Source organism: Nerophis ophidion, linkage group LG01 (assembly GCF_033978795.1).
Source record: "Nerophis ophidion isolate RoL-2023_Sa linkage group LG01, RoL_Noph_v1.0, whole genome shotgun sequence".
NCBI classification, from domain to species: Eukaryota; Metazoa; Chordata; class Actinopteri; order Syngnathiformes; family Syngnathidae; genus Nerophis; species Nerophis ophidion.
The window spans coordinates 74295190-74314556 of record NC_084611.1 but is presented as its reverse complement, the minus strand read 5'-3'; the positions used below and the strand labels follow the sequence as shown (position 1 = coordinate 74314556).

At 38.6% G+C, this 19367-nt stretch overlaps 1 protein-coding gene across 1 annotated transcript in view; it reads right to left on the bottom strand.

Moving 5' to 3' along the window:
- Nucleotides 1–19367, bottom strand: part of stx8 (syntaxin 8) — a 94044-nt gene that overhangs the window by 9422 nt on the left and 65255 nt on the right. The window contains exon 7 of the mRNA XM_061911124.1: nt 11395–11496. Within this exon, the coding sequence (XP_061767108.1) occupies nt 11395–11496 (102 nt within the window). The remainder of the gene's footprint in view (nt 1–11394; nt 11497–19367) is intronic.

Genomic DNA, 19367 nt, shown 5'->3' with positions numbered 1-19367 from the left:
TACATTAGCCGCATCTTCCAAGCATTTATGTTTTATTGAAAGTTAAAGTACCAATGATTGTCACACAAACACTAGGTGTGGTGAGATTATCCTCTGCATTTGACCCATCACCCATCATCTTTTATATCTGAAAATAAAAGATGTGTGTTCTTGTCTCTCATAATGATATGCAAAATTCCAAAAAAGTGCAGTTCTCCTTTAAGGTGTGCAAATTAAGCGCTCATTTTCTCCTGCTTGTGCTGTAAACTTTAAATATTTTCTGTTACAGACTAAAAAACAATGTTAATAAAATTTCCAACTGGACAATGACCCCAAACACAAGCCAAAAGTGGTAAAGCAATGGCTAATTCAGGCTAAAATTAAGGTTTTAGATTGGCCTTCCCAAAGTCCTGATAGTAGCATTGTCCGTGTGGACAATGCTGAAGAAACAAGTCCATGTCAGAAAACCAACAAATTTAGCTGATCTGCACCAATTTTGTCAGGAGGAGTGGTCAAAAATTCAACCAGAAGCTTGCCTGAAGCTTGTGGATGGCTACCAAAAGTGCCTTATTGCAGTGAAACTTGCCAAGGGACATGGAACCAAATATAAACATTGCTGTATGTTTACTTTTGACCCAGCAAATTTAATCACATTTTCAGTAGACCCATAATAAATTAATAAAAGAACCACACTTCAGGAATGTTTTTGTGACCAACATGTATGTGCTCCAATCACTCTATCAGAAAAAAATAAGAGTTGTAGAAATTATTGGAAACTCAAGACAGCCGTGACATTATGTTCTTTATATATATATATATATATATATATACGCTCTATATATGTATATGTACTGTATATAAATATATGTATATAAAAAATATATATTTAAATAAATATACTGTGTTTATATATATATACATATATACATATACACACGAGTACATTTTTTCACATATATATTGTTTGTATTATTTATTATTTAGGTTTATTGCGCCGTTGGGAGCATGTTAGACAGTCTGCTGGTTACTGAACATTGCGTGAATGTAAACTGCGGAGAGCATTAAATATATATTTTGATTAAATAAAAACATGTTTTATTGTAAGTTTATGAGCTGGGGTATGGCTAAAACAATAATTAAACATATTATTTTTGTTTATGTTGTCAGGAAAACTAAAGCCAGAACGGCCGCACTGCACATATACACATGCCTTGTAGCAAACATTGCAACTTTGTGTAATTGTCCATTTACGGCTCTGGCTCTAGTCCATACTAGTTTGTGATTTAAAGACCACCGTTGAGGTAAAGTTACATTGATGCATTGCAGACTTAAACCTTTAATTATTTTCATGGATTTATATACTGTACACAAATTAATATTAAAACTCTAATCAAAAAGAATCAACTGGTTAATACTCCCAATTAGGTCAATGAAGGAAATACAGTCAAATGCATGTTGATAGTTTTGAACAATATTTTCCTGAAAACCAGCATCCTAAATAAAATTTATATATATATATATATATATATATATATATATATATATATATATATATATATTTTGAAATTTATTTATGCATTTATTTATTTTTTTCCATTTTAGCAATGTCTTATGAAGGCAATATTTGGGGCAGGGCTGAACGCTGTCGACAGTCCCATCATTGACTCAAGATGTCCATTGTTATTTAGCATGCTGCTGGTATTTTGCCCAGCCTTTCACTTTGCGTTTACATTTCTCTCATTCTTTGGCACTCTGCTCCTTTTCCCTCACTCCCCGGCAGCCTAATTGGAGGTCTATTCCTAGGGGGAAAAGACCGGACGAGTTAGTTCGAAGTCATTCTCCAGAAAATTATGCTTGCAGTCGTAGTGGTGGTCTGATGAAATGGAATTAATTGACAACCCCTTACTAGAGACATCACACAGTGCATTTATATATGTTTTTACTTTTATGGAATGTGAATTAAGAAGAGAAACATGTTCTTTTGACGGGAATCCTTTGTGTTTTGTTGATTTTAGATCTTCCTTTTAGTTTCTAGTTGTAATTTGTTTTATACATGAAAAAGTATTGCCTGTCCCAACATCTGTCAGCAATCATTGACATAAAACAAGAGCAATGATGACAGAGGTATGTATCATGTGTGTATGTAAAATTCGAATGGAGCTTTCTCTGACACTATAATAAAAAGCAGACATGCGACACCCACCCTGTCCCTCCTCTTCTCTTCTTCTTTGACCAGCATCCACATCTCCTGACCCTTGGGACGCCTCCACAGACAAATAGCAAAATGACATTTGCTTTCCAAATAGATTAGAATTCTGCTGTGACAGTGATGTCTGATGATAGACTGACCACCCAGGAGCTTTTGGAGACCACAGTCTGGGTTCATCCCATCTGAGCAATTTTTAGACACATCAGCAAGACAAAAAAAAAACCCTGAACAATTGGTGCAAGTCCTGGATAGGCGAGACAATCTTGAACCTCCCACACTACTCACTCTGTGCCCTTTGCTTATGGTTCAAAGACCTTCTCGGACCACAAAAGGATTGGGTGACCCTCCAAGTAAAAGGGACACATTTTATGTTGACACTCAACTTTTTTCCCCAAGAACATTATCAACTGAACAACTCTTCCAATGTCTTGTTGGTCAAATATGGAAACAAATGAAATGTATATCCCCCCAGCATCCGCTGCAATGGACATTTCTTAGGGTCTACTTCTTTGGTCTTAGTTTCACATTTCAGAAGAAAATAGCTTTGTTATGCAGAAGAAAAACGTCCACAGCAGAGGACAGTTTAAAAATCGGTCCTGTTAGGCCGAACAAAAACGTCCACTGGGGAGGACGGTTTAAGAAAGAGCCTTGTTATGCAAAACACAAATGTCAACTGCAGAGTAGGGTTACAAAAAACCCTACTAAGAGAACGGTTAAAAAAAACAACAACCCTGTTTTGCAATACACAAACGTCTATTGTAGAGGCATTTAAAAAACACATAAATAGCCCTGTTATGTGAAACACAAATTTCCACTGAAGAGGAGAAAAATTGCTCGATTGTGCAAAACACAAACGTTTACTCCAGAGGACATGTAAAAATAGCTTTGTTATGCAAAACGTCAACATCCATTGCAGAGGATGGTTTAAAAATCCAACACAAATAACGCCGCTATGCAAAACACAAATGTCCATTAAATGCCCTGTTATGCAAAACACAAATATCCACTGGGGAGGGCATTAAAAAAAATATTCCTATTGTGCAAAATACAAATGTCAACTGCAGAGGACGGTTAAAAAATACCACTTTAGGGTTTCCCGCAGCATTTCAAGTTTCAAGTTTTATTCGTCACATGCATTGTACACCACAGTGAAATGCTTTGTTCCATGCTCTTCAGATATTGCGTACAGTGGTATCCAAACACTAGTTACAGAATCTAATACACTAAACATAAAAAAATATAAAAAATGTAATAGCTCTGATGTACACCACATATTTACCATGAATTGATTAACGTGGACCCCGACTTAAACAAGTTGAAATACGTATTCGGGTGTTAACATTTAGTAGTCAATTGTACGGAATATCTACTGTACTGTTTATACTTTACGGAAAAAATATTGAGATATACTGTATATCGTATATCGCCATTCTGCAAATGGAGCAGAAAACACAACTGAAAATTGTAGGCTTCTATATTTCTTTAATATATTTTTTTTATTATAAGATATTGTTACCTGGTTATTTTTTAATAAACAATGTGTTCAATGCAATTAGAGTCTGATGTCTGTTGCCCCCCCCCCCCCCACGCTGTGATGGCAGCGTTGAGGTGGAGACGTGATGGCGACAGGCCGAGTAACACTCTTCCTTCCACCTACCTGCCCCGTTCCCCGTCCTGCTGCCTATCCCGGGCGACACCCCCTCCCACCACCTTAACTAACACATTTTCTGGTGGAAACACTTCATTAGTTGGCAAAACATGAACATCCATTGCAGAGGACAGTTTAAGAACAAACTCAATTAGCCCTGCTATGCGAAACACAAATGTCCACTGCAGAGGACGGTTAAAAACATTGCCCTATTATGCAAAACACAAACATCTACTGCAAAAGACATTTAAAAATAGCCCTGGTTTGCAAAACACAAACATCCATTGCAGAGGACAGTTAAAAATAGCCTTGTTAGGCGAAACATAAACGTCCACCGCAAAGGAGGATGTTTTAAAAATAATCCTGTGATGTGAGACATAAATGTCCACTGCAGAGGACGGTTAAAAAAAAACCCTATTATGCAAAACACAAACATCCACTGCAGAGGACGATTCGAAAATGGCTCTGTTTTTGCAAAACACAGATGTGCACTGTGGTGAATGGTTAGAAAATGATTACAGTGATGCGAAACATAAACGTCCACTGCAGAGGATGGTTAATACAAAGCCCTGTTATGAAAAACACAAATGTTTTCTGCAGTGGACGGTTAAGAAAATAGCCCTGTTAGAAAAAAGACGAAATAATAGCCCTGTTACGCATAACATAAACGTTGAAACGGTTAAAAAACAATCATTATGCAAAACACAAACATCCATTGCAGAGAATAGTTAAAAATAGCCCTGTTTAGAGAAACAAAAACATCCACTGTAGAGGACAGTTTAAAAAAAATGTTTTGCAAAACACTGCAGAAGGTGGTTGAAAATAGCCCTAAACTATCTGAAAATGTTATGACTTGATATTTTTTTTTACTTTAAGAAAAAACATACAATGAACAAATCTGTCCATCCTGCAATATTCAAAGTTTTCTTGCTGAAGTTATATTTCGCTTCTATTTTCCCAACAGTATAAACATGTTTCAGGACCGAAAAACATACTTAAAATGTAAGCCATTATCAGAAGTAGTGTGCTACTCTGTAGTGAATAGAAGTGCTGAAGCACTGATGTTAATGCATAAGCTATACAAAAACCACACCACTCTCTGGGACCTTTGTATTATATAGACAAAGGACTAATCCATTCAAATTCACAACTTTCACTACTAAATTCCCCCCAACACTAATTAATTAAAACAAGCGGAACTGACAATATAACGTCCCTATTTACTTGAATTAAATGATGAATTAATAAATGGGTTGTACTTGTACAGTAATGATTTTTTCTCTAGTTAAAATATCTTACCTCTGCACCCAAACCTAAATCTCAGGACGTTTCGAACGCAAACTTGCCAAATAATTAATGTAAGGTTACCAATGAGACCCAAAAGCCACATTTCCCCATGTAACACTTTTCAGTTTAGCTCAGCATGGTGTCGTTCGAAAGGTTAGACCCTGGTCTGGCTCGTGTTTGACTGCAATCAGTAGCGTAAATAAAGTGACATCATAGTAAGCCGACAAAGCCCAACCCCCTAAAGCAGGGGTAGGAAACCTATGGCTATAGAGCCAGATGCGGCTCTTTTGATGACTACATCTGGCTCTCAGATAAATCTTTGCTGAAATTGCTTAACACGATAAGTAATTAATAATTCCGCTGGTAATCACAGCGTTAAAAATAAAGTTCAAATTATAATACATTCTCATGCATTTTAATCCAACCATCCGTTTTCTATCGCACCTGTTCAAGATGTCGCATTAATGGTAAGAAGTATTATATTTATAATTGGTTAACTTTTAGAATAACAATTTTATGAAAAAGAATAAGAGACTTATTGTACTCTAAAAATGTTGGTGTTACTTAAAAATGCACGCATTTAGTTGTATTCAGTGTTAAAAAATATTATATGGCTCTCACGGAAATACATTTTGAAATATTTGGCTTTCATGGCTCTCTCAGCCAAAAAGATTCCCGACCCCTGCCCTAAAGACTTCAACACAAGCCAGTTTTATGCAGAGAACAACTCACATCAGTGCCGTAACAGATGCTATCTCAAAATGCCGGTGCATGATAATGATGCAACCATGTGTAATATGGCACCCGAGCGGCTTCCCTTTTTGTTCGACCTGTGTTGTAGATGCCACGTCTGAAGGCGGAATATTGGTGCAACAACTTGGGTCCTCCTAAATTATAGGTCGGTGCAGTTTATGCAATAAAGTAAGACCATAGGTACAGTAAATTCAGTTTTTTTCCTGTACCATTCCTGTTATAATATATATATGTGTGTTTCATAGCAGTATACATTGTCTACAGAACCGTTGTGATGTAAGGGTGCCAAAAAATGTTGCAGTATGGACAGCGTGCATTGAGTGGCATGGTTGCTCCCACCATCAGTGTGTGAAAGTGTGTGAATGGGTGAATGTGGAAATAGTGTCAAAGCGCTTTGAGTACCTTGAAGGTACCCATAGCAAAAATGTGCTTGCCCATCTGTTGCTTAATCTCGTATCTTGAGAACATTTTGAGCTTCTCATATCTGTCTAAATCTGTGATCAATTGTTTCTATTTTATTGCTCATAAGGGATACTTAGGAGCAATAAATAATCTGAAAAGAAACAAGAAATCACTGAGACAAAGGAGGTTGAGTTGAGAAAACCATTTGAGCAATATTTGAGAAGTGGGATACACTGAGAGCTCATATATGTATGCCACTGATCTTAATTATGTCTCATTTATTTTGAAAGACAATAAAAAGAGAGAGAGATGAGATGTATGAGTAATAAAAGAGATCTTATGTATGTCTTTTTCATGTCTTGATTATTTCTCTTAAATGTCATATCATATCCCAAATTTGAGAATCCTGAGAACAAATTGAGAGTGCAATTTAAATATTCATTATCTGACTTAATTAGAAATAACACTAAACAAATACTCAAATATTGAAAGGTGTATCACTTTATTTGGCTACACAAAAATACAAAATATAATATATAAAAATAGTTTAAATACAAAAATAAAGCGTGATACGAATACAACCCGTTTATGTATGTTAGGGGGCAGCACGGTGGTACAGGGGTTAGTGCATCTGCGTCACAATACGAAGGTACCGAGCAGTCCTGGGTTCAATCCCGGGCTCAGGATCTTTCTGTGTGGAGTTTGAATGTCCTCCCCGTGACTGCATGGGTACCCTCCGGGAAGACATGCACCTGGGGATAGGTTGATTGGCAACACTATATTGGCCCTAGTGTGAATGTTGTCTGTCTGTGTTGGCCCTGCGATGAGGTAGCGAATTGTCCAGAGTGTACGCTGCCTTCCGCCTGATTGCAGCTGATATAGGCGCCAGTGACCCTCCGTGACCCCAAAACGGACAAGCGGTAGAGAATGGATTAATGGATGTTATGTTAGGGTTGTGACCAGCCAATATTGATATTGAATGTCGGTCAGATATCAGCAAAAAAATACATCAGATAATATCGACTTGCATCCAAAAATCTCTGATACACACAGTCCTGCAGTGTGTTTACTCGGGCAAAGCTGGACAGCCAATTAACATCTAAATATGCTCCAAAAATAACACAAGGTTGGTCTTTTCTTGTGTTTTAGTGAAGTCATTTAAAAAAAGGTAAACATGGTAGGCTATGGGAGGTAGCAGATACACAACAGTTAAGCACAAAATAGCACACAAGATAGACAAACGTAAAAGGGACAAGCGGTAGGAAATGGATGGATGGATGGAACAATGTTTCAGTCTAAAACACGGATGGAACAATGTTTCAGTCTAAAACACGATATGTGACATTAGAAATAGTTATCAAATAATTATATTTTCATATTATTTGCTGATACAAAGTCTCCAAGGCAGAAGTGTATTAAAGTTAAAGTTAGAAGTGTATTAGAAAGATTGGTGTATTAAAACATGTAATAATATATGGTGGCCACTAGGTGTTGCCAAAAAAAACAAATTACCACTCCACTTCAATTTAAAGACAGTGGGAGTTTATCTCAGCCTTTCTTTAAGATTACACACTACAAAAGTATATGTATGATTTGTGCTGATTTTGTATCAGATCAATATCAAACCTGATCAGAAGAAAAAAAAGTAGTATCGGGACACCCATAATGTATGTTATGGACCAGCTACTGACTTTATAAATAGTCTTACATATCCCACTTCCAAAGACATGCACCTGGGGATAGGTTGATTGGCAACACTAAAATTGGCCCTAGTGTGTGAATGTGAGTGTGAATGTTGTCTGTCTATCTGTGTTGGCCCTGCGATGAGGTGGCGACTTGTCCAGGGTGTACCCCGCCTTCCGCCCGATTGTAGCTGAGATAGGCGCCAGCGCCCCCCGCGACCCTGAAAGGGAATAAGCGGTAGAAAATGGATGGATGGATGGATACTAATAATGAAATTAGATATTTTTGAAGGCTAATTTATTTCAGTGAAAAATGAAACTCTGTATCACTACACACATAAATAAATAATTTGTAATTATTTGGATGATAATAGTTTACAGATAAAAATACAAAACAAATTCAGTATCTCATAAAAAACGTTAAACGGTCAAAGAGTTCATTATTACAATTTTACAAAAAAGAAGGAACTACTAAAACTTATTGAGCTACAATACATCTCCATGTCCTAATTCAACCTGAAATCAAATACCAATTTATGTATAGAGACACACCTGTATATTAGCTTGTATTTGTATTTTGTAATTGCTCCAAAGTGGAGTAGATTTGTGTAGAGTCTGGAAATATCTAATATAAAAATGTATCTATTACAAACGATAAACCCACTCAAAATATGTTAAGAATGCCATCAGCTGTCAAGAATTGACGTTGCTAAGTCTGCTAAGACATAACACAAAACGCCAGCTTTGGATGAGAGGTAGTTTCGAAAAATAAATAAAGACTTAAAGCTGAGGAATCACAAACAGGCTGCCATGGTGAAAAAAAAAAAAAAACAGCCGAATAATTTGTGGCATGTTGTAGTTTCAAGTCATTCTCTGCTTGACACGAAAACGAGCACAAAACAACAGTAGAGAGGACCAAGGGGTTGACAGAGGTGAATTGGAAAAAAAAAAGTTATGTTGTATTAAGGAAGGGGGTGGACTTTTCATTCAGAGACGGACAGACGCACAGCAGTATATATCAGCATGTAAGTACATGAGGGAATTTGCACACCCTCCAAAAATTCATGAAGTATACGTAGATGTCTTGAAATGCATTACACATACACCCATGAATTCTGTTTAATCCTGAAGTGAGCAAATGAAGGACAGGGGTGTGGTGGCAGCTCTGGGATATACAAACAAGCTCTTACTCGAGCACCATGGGGACACAACCAACAGAATGAAGCATTTCAGGGGCGAGACCTTCACATTGTCTGCTCTGCTTCTGTTCAGCATCTGTGCTTGTTAGCTAGGTCCCGTCACACAACAAAGCAACATTTGCCAAAACAACACCGTCTGAGTCCAAAACGGAGGCCGGTTCACACGCTCACATTCTGTTGATTGGCTTTAGTCAGCTGCGGTAGTCCTCTTCAAAGAAGACTTAGCCATTGACAAACTATTTTCGTACATGACTCCAAAAAAGTTAAACAAATTGAAGCTCTGAGGTAATGCCGGCCACAGGTCATTATGAGGTAAAGTCAATTTAATAAAATACAGTACATAAATGTTGGAAAGTTACAGAGTTACTTGAAAAAACCGATGAAGTCACCTAAATAATAAACAACTTGTGGATTTTGGAACATGAGCGTAGTTGCATCCGGTGGGGTTATTATTAGAAGGAAAACCGGTTTACGGCATGTCCAAGCGCTGTGTTAGCTCCTTGATAGACTGTGTTAAGAAAGTCCAAAACGGATAAACCCATGGCCCTGAAACATGTACATTGTACTTGTGAATGAACATCAAACTCGGGCCTGATCCACCTGTTCCGAGCGATACGTTAGCCAAGTAATGTTCCTTATTAGAACTTGTTAAGCATGTCTAAAAAAATAAGCAATGACCATGAAATATGTATATAGTATTGTGCATTGTAATTGTGCATGAACAATTAAAGGCCTACTGAAATGAGATGTTATTATTTAAACGGGGATAGCAGGTCCATTCTATGTGTCATACTTGATCATTTCGCTATATTGCCATATTTTTGCTGAAAGGATTTAGTAGAGAACATTGACGATAAAATTCGCAACTTTTGGTCGCTAATAAAAAAGACTTGCCTTTACGGGAAGTAGCAGACGATTACGTCACCTGTGTGAGGGGTCCTCACATCCTCACATTGTTTATAATGGGAGCCTCCAACAAAAAGAGCTATTCGGACCGAGAAAACAACAATTTCCCCATTAATTTGAGCAAGGATGAAAGAGTCGTGGCTGAGGATATTGATAGTGAAGAACTAGGAAAAAAATAAAATAATAAAATGAAATAAAAAACGACGGCTCCAGGTGGCGGCAATGTTGAGCATTTCAGATGTAATTAGACACATTTACTAGGAATAATTCTGGAAGATCCCTTATCTGCTTAGTGTTTTAATAGTGTTTTAGTGAGATTGTAAAGACAAACCTCGAGGTCGGATGGCTGCGGTGAACACGCCAGTGTCTCAGAGAGAAGCCGAGGAGCTAAGCTCAGCTGCCTTTTTTGACAGCTACTGCAGGAGGACGAATAATCCACTGATGTCTCCGGAAAGATACATACCACAATCATCCCATCCAAAAACATGCTGGTTGATGTAGAGAAACATGTTCGCTTGACCGCTCTGTGTTAAAGCTTCACAACAAACAAAGAAACACCGGCTGTGTCTCGGTGCTAAAAACAGCTGCGATACACCGCTTTCCACCAACAGCATTGCTCTTTATTTTCTCCATTATTAATTGAAAGAAATGGCAAAAGATTCAGCAACACAGATGTCCAAATTACTGTGTAATTGTGCGATGAAAAGAGACGACTTTTAGCCGTAACTGGTGCTGAGCTAGTATGTCCCCTCCAACCCGAAACGTCACAAACACACGTCATCATTCCGCGACGTTTTCAACAAGGAACTCCGGGGGAAATTTAAAATTGTAATTTAGTAAACTAAACCGGCCTTATTGGCATGTGTTGCAATGTTAATATTTCATCATTGATATATAAACTATCAAACTGCGTGGTCGGTAGTAGTAGGTTTCAGTAGGCCTTTAAGCTCGGGCCAGACCCACCTCTTCCAAGCGATACGTTAGTCATGTAATGTTCCTTATTGAAACTTGTTAAGTATGTCCAAAAATATAAACAAAGACCATGAAACATGTACACAGTATTGTGCATTGTAATTGTGCATGAACAATCAAGCTTGGGACAGATTCACCTCTTCCAAGAACCACGATAATCATGTTATGTTTCTTATTAGAAATTGTACGAGTGACAGGTCAAAGCGCTCCCGCTCGTCAAAGAGGAAAGAAAAAGGAAGTGTCAAGTGTGCAGCAGTCCCAAGCGCGGCAGGGATTGCAGAGTATGAGTGTGCCCAAAGCATCAGGATTGCCATAATGACTATTAGATCAGGAGTGAAAGAAAATGAGACTGCTCACCACAAGACGCTGACTTTTTCTCCACGAGCTTCACCCGTCGTGTCTCGTTATGAATGCGGCCATCTGTCTTGTCCACGAGATGCGCGAGGTCATCGATGATTTCTGAGAGGGGGAAAAAAAGACAACATTGATTAAGACAATTTTATAGAACTGGCGTTCTATAACTACAGCAGTGACAGACAGTTAGGCGAGACAGGTGGGGCTCTAAAATGTATTTGTCAATTGGACTGTGTATTTTTAGTAAGATTATAATCAGACAGAAGAAACCTGAAATGAGGCGTTCAGGTAGAGCAGGGGTAGGGAACCTATGGCTCTAGAGCCAGATGTGGCTCTTTTGATGACTGCATCTGGCTCTCAGGTAAATCTGAGCTGACTTTGCTTGACACGATAAATAATGAATAATTCCACTTGTAATCACAGTGTTAAAAATAATGTTCAAAATATAAAAAATTCTCGTGCATTTTTAATCCATCAATCCGTTTTCTACCACACCTGTTCAAGAAGTTGCGTTAATGGTAAGAAGTTATTTATTTAATATTGGTTAGCGTGTGGCTTGCCCTCCTGGGGGTTCTTCAGACCACCAAGCACCGACATGAGAGTCTGTTTTAGGGTTACAATATTGTTTTATTTTTCAATAAGTCTCTCAGTTGCTTTCTAGCAATTGTCTTTTTCTCTTTAGTTCTCGCTCGCACTCTGGCTCCAGACCCAACCCTGTCTCTCCTCCTGGCCGCTGCTTATAACATAGCGACAGTTGATTAGATAACAAAGCCCAGGTGGTTCATCTACGCACCTGTCGCTGATTTCGAGGCCAATCCTCGCAACACCCCGCTTCGCTGCAGGCCCGCAGGCCACGCCCCTCCACAGTTAGTTTCAGAATAACAATTTGATTGATTTATTTATTTACTTATTATACTTTAGAAATGTTGGTCTTACTTAAAAATGCAAACGTTTAGTTGTGTTCAGTGTTAAAAAAAATATTACATGGTTCTTACAGAAATACATTTTAAAATATTTGCCTTCTTGGCTCTCTCTGCCAAAAAGGTTCCTGACCCCTGAGGTACAGCTTATCCTATTATTGCCAATTATTTATCAACTGGGTAGGGTTACGCGTGCGTCAGTATGTCACCGTTATGTTTACTGAAACATTTATTATACACCATGATTTTCTACAGCCTGCGTAATGTTTTCAACATGAGTCTGATATCATTATTTTTATGTTAATTAGGTAATTAAGTGCAGCTAAATGTTATGCTGCGAAGTGCAAAGTTGTCTGGCACACTGTGATGCTGGCGTTCGTGAGCTGGCAGGTGTTTGCCAGTGTCATTCTTTTACAGAGAGGCAAAGATGGTGAGAGACTTTTGAAACTAAAGAAATTAGGATTTTTACAACAAAGTAACTCAGATTTTCTTGGAGAAGAATATGCTAATCGACTTATACAAACAAGGGTAAGACCCGACTCATCCATACATCCATTTTCTACCACTTGTCCATTACAGGGTCGCGGGGGTGCTGTAGCCTATCCCGGCTGCACACGGGCAGAAACCGGGGTACACCCTGGACAAGTCGCCACCTCATCGCAGGGCCCACACAGATAGACAGACAACATTCACACTCGCATTCATTCACTAGGGCCAATTTCGTGTTGCCAATCAACCTATGTCCAGGTGCAGGTCTTTGGAGGTGGGAGGAAGCGGGAGTACCCAGAAGGAACCCACGCAGTCACGGGGAGAACATGAAAAAGATCCTGAGCCCAGGATCGTATCCAGGACCTATTGTATTGTGAGGCACACGTACTAACCCGTGTCCCTTCGCTGTAAGACCAAAAAATGTTTTTTAGTTGTATTAACAGATTAAAATAATTGGCATTAGGATGAAGCGCGATCTTCAGCTCTAATTGGATCGTGAAGCGACTGGGATGAAAATAAACACTTCCAAGTCTGACTTCATGGTTCTTGCTCAGAAAAGAGTGAAGCACCATTTCCGGGACAGGGATGACGTTCTACCCTAATTGTAGGAGTTTAAGTACGTCTGGGTCTTGTTCACGAGAAGGAAGAGTGGATCGTGAGCCAGAAGGCAAAGCTCTCAATTTACCGGTCAATCTACATTCCTAACCACACCTATGGTCATGAGCTTTGGGTTGTGACCGAAAAGACAAGATCATGGGTACAAATGGTCGAAAGGAGTTTTCTCCGTAGGGTGGCAGCCTATCTCCCTAAGAAATAGGCTGAGAAGCTCCGTCATTCAAGTGGAGGTCGAAGTAAGGTCGTTGTTCCTCTATATTAATTGGGAGATACTCAGAGCATGTCCGACCGACAGGAGGCTACAGGAGAGGCTCGTACGTACGAAAAGACTATGTCTCTTGAAGGACGGACAGGTATTCTGAAAAATTTTAAAACAACATTTTTATTAACAGTTGATTGTTTTCTTTTTCTTGGCAATTTTCCAAACAAACAACACGTATTAGCATTGACTGGAGAACACCAGAGTGAAAGCCTCTGTCAGTCCTTCACCAGCTATTAACATCACCGCACATCACTAAACTGTAGTAATATTGAATAGACTAAACAGTTAGTCATATGATCAAAATACAGTCGACTATGTTACACGCTTTCTGCAACCAGGGCACTAGGAATAGATTAAATAAATATGACATTCAATCAAAAAAGGTTTAATAAGAACTGAAAGTAGAAGTCAATATAAGACTTTAGTCCCCAGAGATCCGTGAATCAACACCACACAACAATCCCACAGGTGAAGTCATCTGGAACATTTATTTCTGGAAAAAGCAGGAATGTTGTGTAGGAATTGATACATTTGTGCTGCATGCCGCTGTAACTAGTCATAAGGTTTTTGGCATGCCAGCCTCTGGATTTTGGCTCTACAACAACATCTTAAATCCACTGAGGGATTCATAGCCATGAAAAGAGCCTGAAGTGATAGAACATGAACTTTAACTATAGCTATAACCCATGTAGAGTACAGTACATCCCTTCACGTTTGGCAAGTCAGGTCTCGAAAAACATCATTCTCAATTTCCTATTGTAACCTATGCCTCCATGTGTGACAGCTATTGGCCATGACTTAAATCTGGCACACCACAAAGAAGGCCTTGTTTCATTTAAGGTTTGTTTATTTAAAATGCTATTACACTGGATAAACCTCCAAAACCACAACATAGAGAGCATGCCATGTGCATGTACACACACCCTTTGGGCTAGAGCAACTCTCATATCACATATCAAATTCTAAGTTCATAACTCAGCTTGTGAGCAAAAGCTATATTTTAAAATATCCCTCTGTAGTGGCCACCTGAGAACCACGGTCTACTGAAGTGGACATTTGTTTTAGCTTAAACTTTTTTGGTCAAAGCGACAAACAAATGTGCTGTTTGTACCAGAGTATTTGAGTCTCTGTCAATAGGACTATGACTTTGTATTGACAAATTAGTGTGTTAAACATGACTTCAATAAGGTGGCCTTCAATTGTCAAACATTTTGCGCTTCATTAAAAGTTAACTTGGAGTGAATTAAGTCACACTAATAACATAGCACATTAACATAATGAACAGGATTACTTCGGAGACAGCCTTATATGCTTTTGTTATATTAAAGGGGAACATTATCACCAGACATATGTAAGTGTCAATATATACCTTGATGGTGCAGAAAAAAGACCATACATGTATATTATTTTAACCGATTTCCAAACTCTAAATGGATGAATTTTGGCAAATTAAACGCCTTTCTGTTTATCGCTGTTTTTGTGATGACGTCAGAACGCGACGTCTCCGAGGTAATACAGCCGCCATTTTCATTTTCAACACATTACAAACACTGGGTCTCAGCTCTGTTATTTTCCGTTTTTTCGACTATTTTTTGGAACTTTGGAGACATCATGCCTCGTTGGTGTGTTGTCGGAGGGTGTAACAAAACTAACGGAGGGATTCAAGTTGCACCACTGGCCCGAAGATGCGAAAGTGTCTGCCGCCAGATCCCCATTGAATCTACCAAAGTGTCTCCACATTTTACCGGCGATGACAGACATGACACAGAGATGTATGGATAACCTGCAGATGCATTTGCAACGATAAATTCAACAAAATCACAAAGGTGAGTTTTGTTGTTGACATATCAATCAATCAATCAATGTTTACTTATATAGCCCTAAATCACTAGTGTCTCAAAGGGCTGCACAAACCACCACGACATCCTCGGTAGGAAAACTCACACCCAGTGGGACATTGGTGACAATAATGACCCAGTGGGACGTCGGTGACAATGATGACTATGAGAACCTTAGAGAGGAGGAAAGCAATGGATGTCGAGCGGATCTAACATGATACTGTGAAAGTTCATCAGACATATTTGGTTGCGGCGTGACTGCCAGCTAATCGATGCTAACATGCTACGCTAATCGACGCTAACATGCTATTTACCGGCGGTGCTAAAGCAGACATGGCACAGAGATGTATGGATAACCTGCAGATGCATTTGCAACTATAAAGTCAACGAATTCACAAAGGTTAGTTTTGTTGATGTTGACTGCCAGCTAATCGATGCTAACATGCTATTTACCGGCGGTGCTAAAGCAGACATGGCACAGAGATGTATGGATAACCTGCAGATGCATTTGCAACTATGTTACGTTTACTTCCACCCACATTTAATGCGAAAGAAACACTTACCAATCGAAGGATTTAAGTTGCTCGAGTGTCACGAGATGCGAAAGTCCTGATCGTTTGGTCCGCACATTTTACCGCTATGAATAGCGTCAATAGCTATTCGCTCAATAAGTTCAGTTTCTTCTTCAATACTTTCATACTCCAACCATCCGTTTCAATACATGCGTAATCTGTTGAATTGCTTAAGCCGCTGAAATCAGAGTCTGAATCCGAGCTAATGTCGCTATATCTTGCCGTGGTATTCGCCATTTTTTGTTTACATTGGCAGCACTGTATGACGTCACAGGGAAATGGATAGTCGCATCGCAAATAGCGAAAATCAAGCACTTTAAAGCTTTTTTTAGGGATATTCGGGGACCGGTAAAATTAAAAAAAAAAACTTAAAAAAATACAACAAGCCATTGGGAACTGATTTTTATTGTTTTTAACCCTTTTGAAATTGTGATAATGTTCCCCTTCAAGGACGCTTAACGAGGTCAACACAAAACAATACAATGCTTTATTTGGTGAACTTAAAATCAGTGTCTTTATCTACCTGACTGATGGTCTGTTATAAGAGAGATTATGTTATTGATAATGCTGAGGTGTGCAGTTAGAGGCATTTTTTTTGACAATGACACTTTAGTGTAGACCTAGGGTTCACGGCTAAAAACAGCACTTTTGCATTGTAAAACATTTGATTGTTTAGCTTGAGATTATGGAGAAACACAAGTAATTTACTATTTTTCACTGAATTACCCTGTGAACATAACAGCCCGGTGACCCTGGTTGGTTGGCTGACTGTGTACAGTGTGTAGTCCACGGTTAACAAAAATAACACACACGTCCAAGAAATTGAAAGTAGGCCTGTGCCGATAACAAATTTTACTTGACAGTATATTGACATACAAATTATTGCAGATAAACGATATTATTGCCATTATTTTTATGAAACCAAATGATCCATTCATGTAATGATAAAGCATAATATATCCTTTCAAATGCAATAACCTTGTATTTCATGTGTATTTTACCTTGTAATTGGACTGAAACAATTTAAATCTCCAATTTATATGAAACAAACAAATTTTAACATAATATACTTCGTCTGTCTGCAAAATTTTGCACTTAAATAGAAATTACAAACAAAAGCAAAACAATAGCTTAAGGAGGGAACTGGGGAGGCTTATATATACAACCATAACAATAAATAAAGAAGCTAAATAGAGTATCGACAAACAAAGATGCACTTCAATATTGAACATGGAGGCAGAGGAAGAATTGCACATTACTTAAAGGGGAACATTATCACCAAACCTATGCAAGCGTCAATATATACCTTGATGTTGCAGAAAAAAGACCATGTATTTTTTTAACCGATTTCCGAACTCTAAATGGGTGAATTTTGGCAAATTAAACGCCTTTCTGTTTATCGGTCTTTTAGCGATGACGTCAGAACGTGACGTCACCGAGGTAACACACCCGCCATATTCATTTTCACATTACAAACACCGGGTCCCAGCTCTGTTATTTTCCGTTTTTTCGACTATTTTTTGGAACCTTGGAGACATCATCCCTCGTCGGTGTGTTGTCAGAGGGTGTAACAACACTAACAGGGAGGGATTCAAGTTGCACCACTGGCAAGAAATCTGCCACCAGACCCTCATTGAATGTACCAGAGTGTCTTCACATTTGACCGGCGATGCTAAGACAGACATGGCACAGAGATGTATGGATAACCTGCAGATGCATTTGCAACGATTAAGTCAACGAAATCACAAAGGTGAGTTTTGTTGATGTTGTTGACTTATGTGCTAATCAGACGTATTTGGTCACGGCATGACTGCCAGCTAATTGATGCTAACATGCTATGCTAATCGATGCTAACATGCTATTTACGCTAGCTGTATGTACATTTGAAACTAGATACCCACATTTAATGCGAAACAAACACTTACCAATCGACGGATTTAAGTTGCTCCAGTGTCACAAGATGCGAAAGTTCTTATCGTTTGGTCTGCACATTTTACCGGCGATGCTAATAAGGCAGCCATGCTTTTGGCCAATTCATTAGGTACACCCACGCTATGGCCGAATAGCGTCAATAGCTATTCGCTCAATAGCCTTAATTTCTTCTTCAGTTTCGTTTTCGCTATCTGCCTCCATACTCCGACCATCTGTTTCAATACATGCGTAATCTGTTGAATTGCTTAAGCCCCTGAAATCCGAGTCTGAATCCGAGCTAATCTCGCTATATCTTGCTGTGGTAACCGCCATGTTGTTTGTATTGGCAGCCCTGTATGACGTCACAGGGAAATGGATAGTGGTTTCGAAGATAGCGAAAATAAGGCACTTTAAAGCATTATTTAGGGATATTCCGGGACCGGTAAAATTTTGAAAAAAACTTCAAAAAATACAACAAGCCACTGGGAACTGATTTTTATTGTTTTTAACCCTTTTGAAATTGTGATAATGTTCCCCTTTAACTGAGGATCAAGTTCGGACCTTCTTCAACAAAAGTCCAAAGTAACAATATAAACACTATAGTTTAAACAGATGTATAACAAGTCATATGCAAAACAAAATTAGGTTTGGCGGATTCCGAGTGAGTAACACCGACATGACAACATAACAGCACTTTTTGAAAATGTTATTCTTATAAAAGTATTAAATGTTAGAAAGTTTTAGCGATGTATTTAACCACACTTTCTGAGTTTACACTATTTTGCACTGTTTTGTTTACACTGACCTGTCACCTGGCTTCTTCACCAAACGCAAACGTCAGTGCGAAGTGAGTTTGGACTGTCGAGTGCACATTCTGCAAACTAATGAGCACAAGATAATTCACCCCCTTCTTTTCATTTCACTATGGTATGAACGCGCATAGCCGTTAAACGCGAAAACAAGCACGAATGCTCTTAAAGCATGCACATGGCGGTTTTATTGACGCTGGAAAACTTACCGACTTTAATTTTCATTTATCGTTTATCGGCCCAGCCCTAATTGAAAGTATAATTGGTGTACGCAGAAAGACGAGAGCTGCCACTGTCTTGAAAGAAATACTGTCAGTTGACGTCTTGTCATCAGTGCTCTGATTTGTATTGCAAAAACCCTGGGGGTGTGTATGAGGAATGGTTATTGAAATAAAGACAATTAGTTATGGAAATTATATGGATTTTAAATTAATAGGTTTATTCTAATCTACAGGGTCCCACAGTGACAGTGAGCAGCTATGTCCTCTTTAGGGGCTGTACCCTTTTCAGTGTCATTTCTTGTTAAATAGGATGCTCTAGCCTAGACATTCTAGATTTCC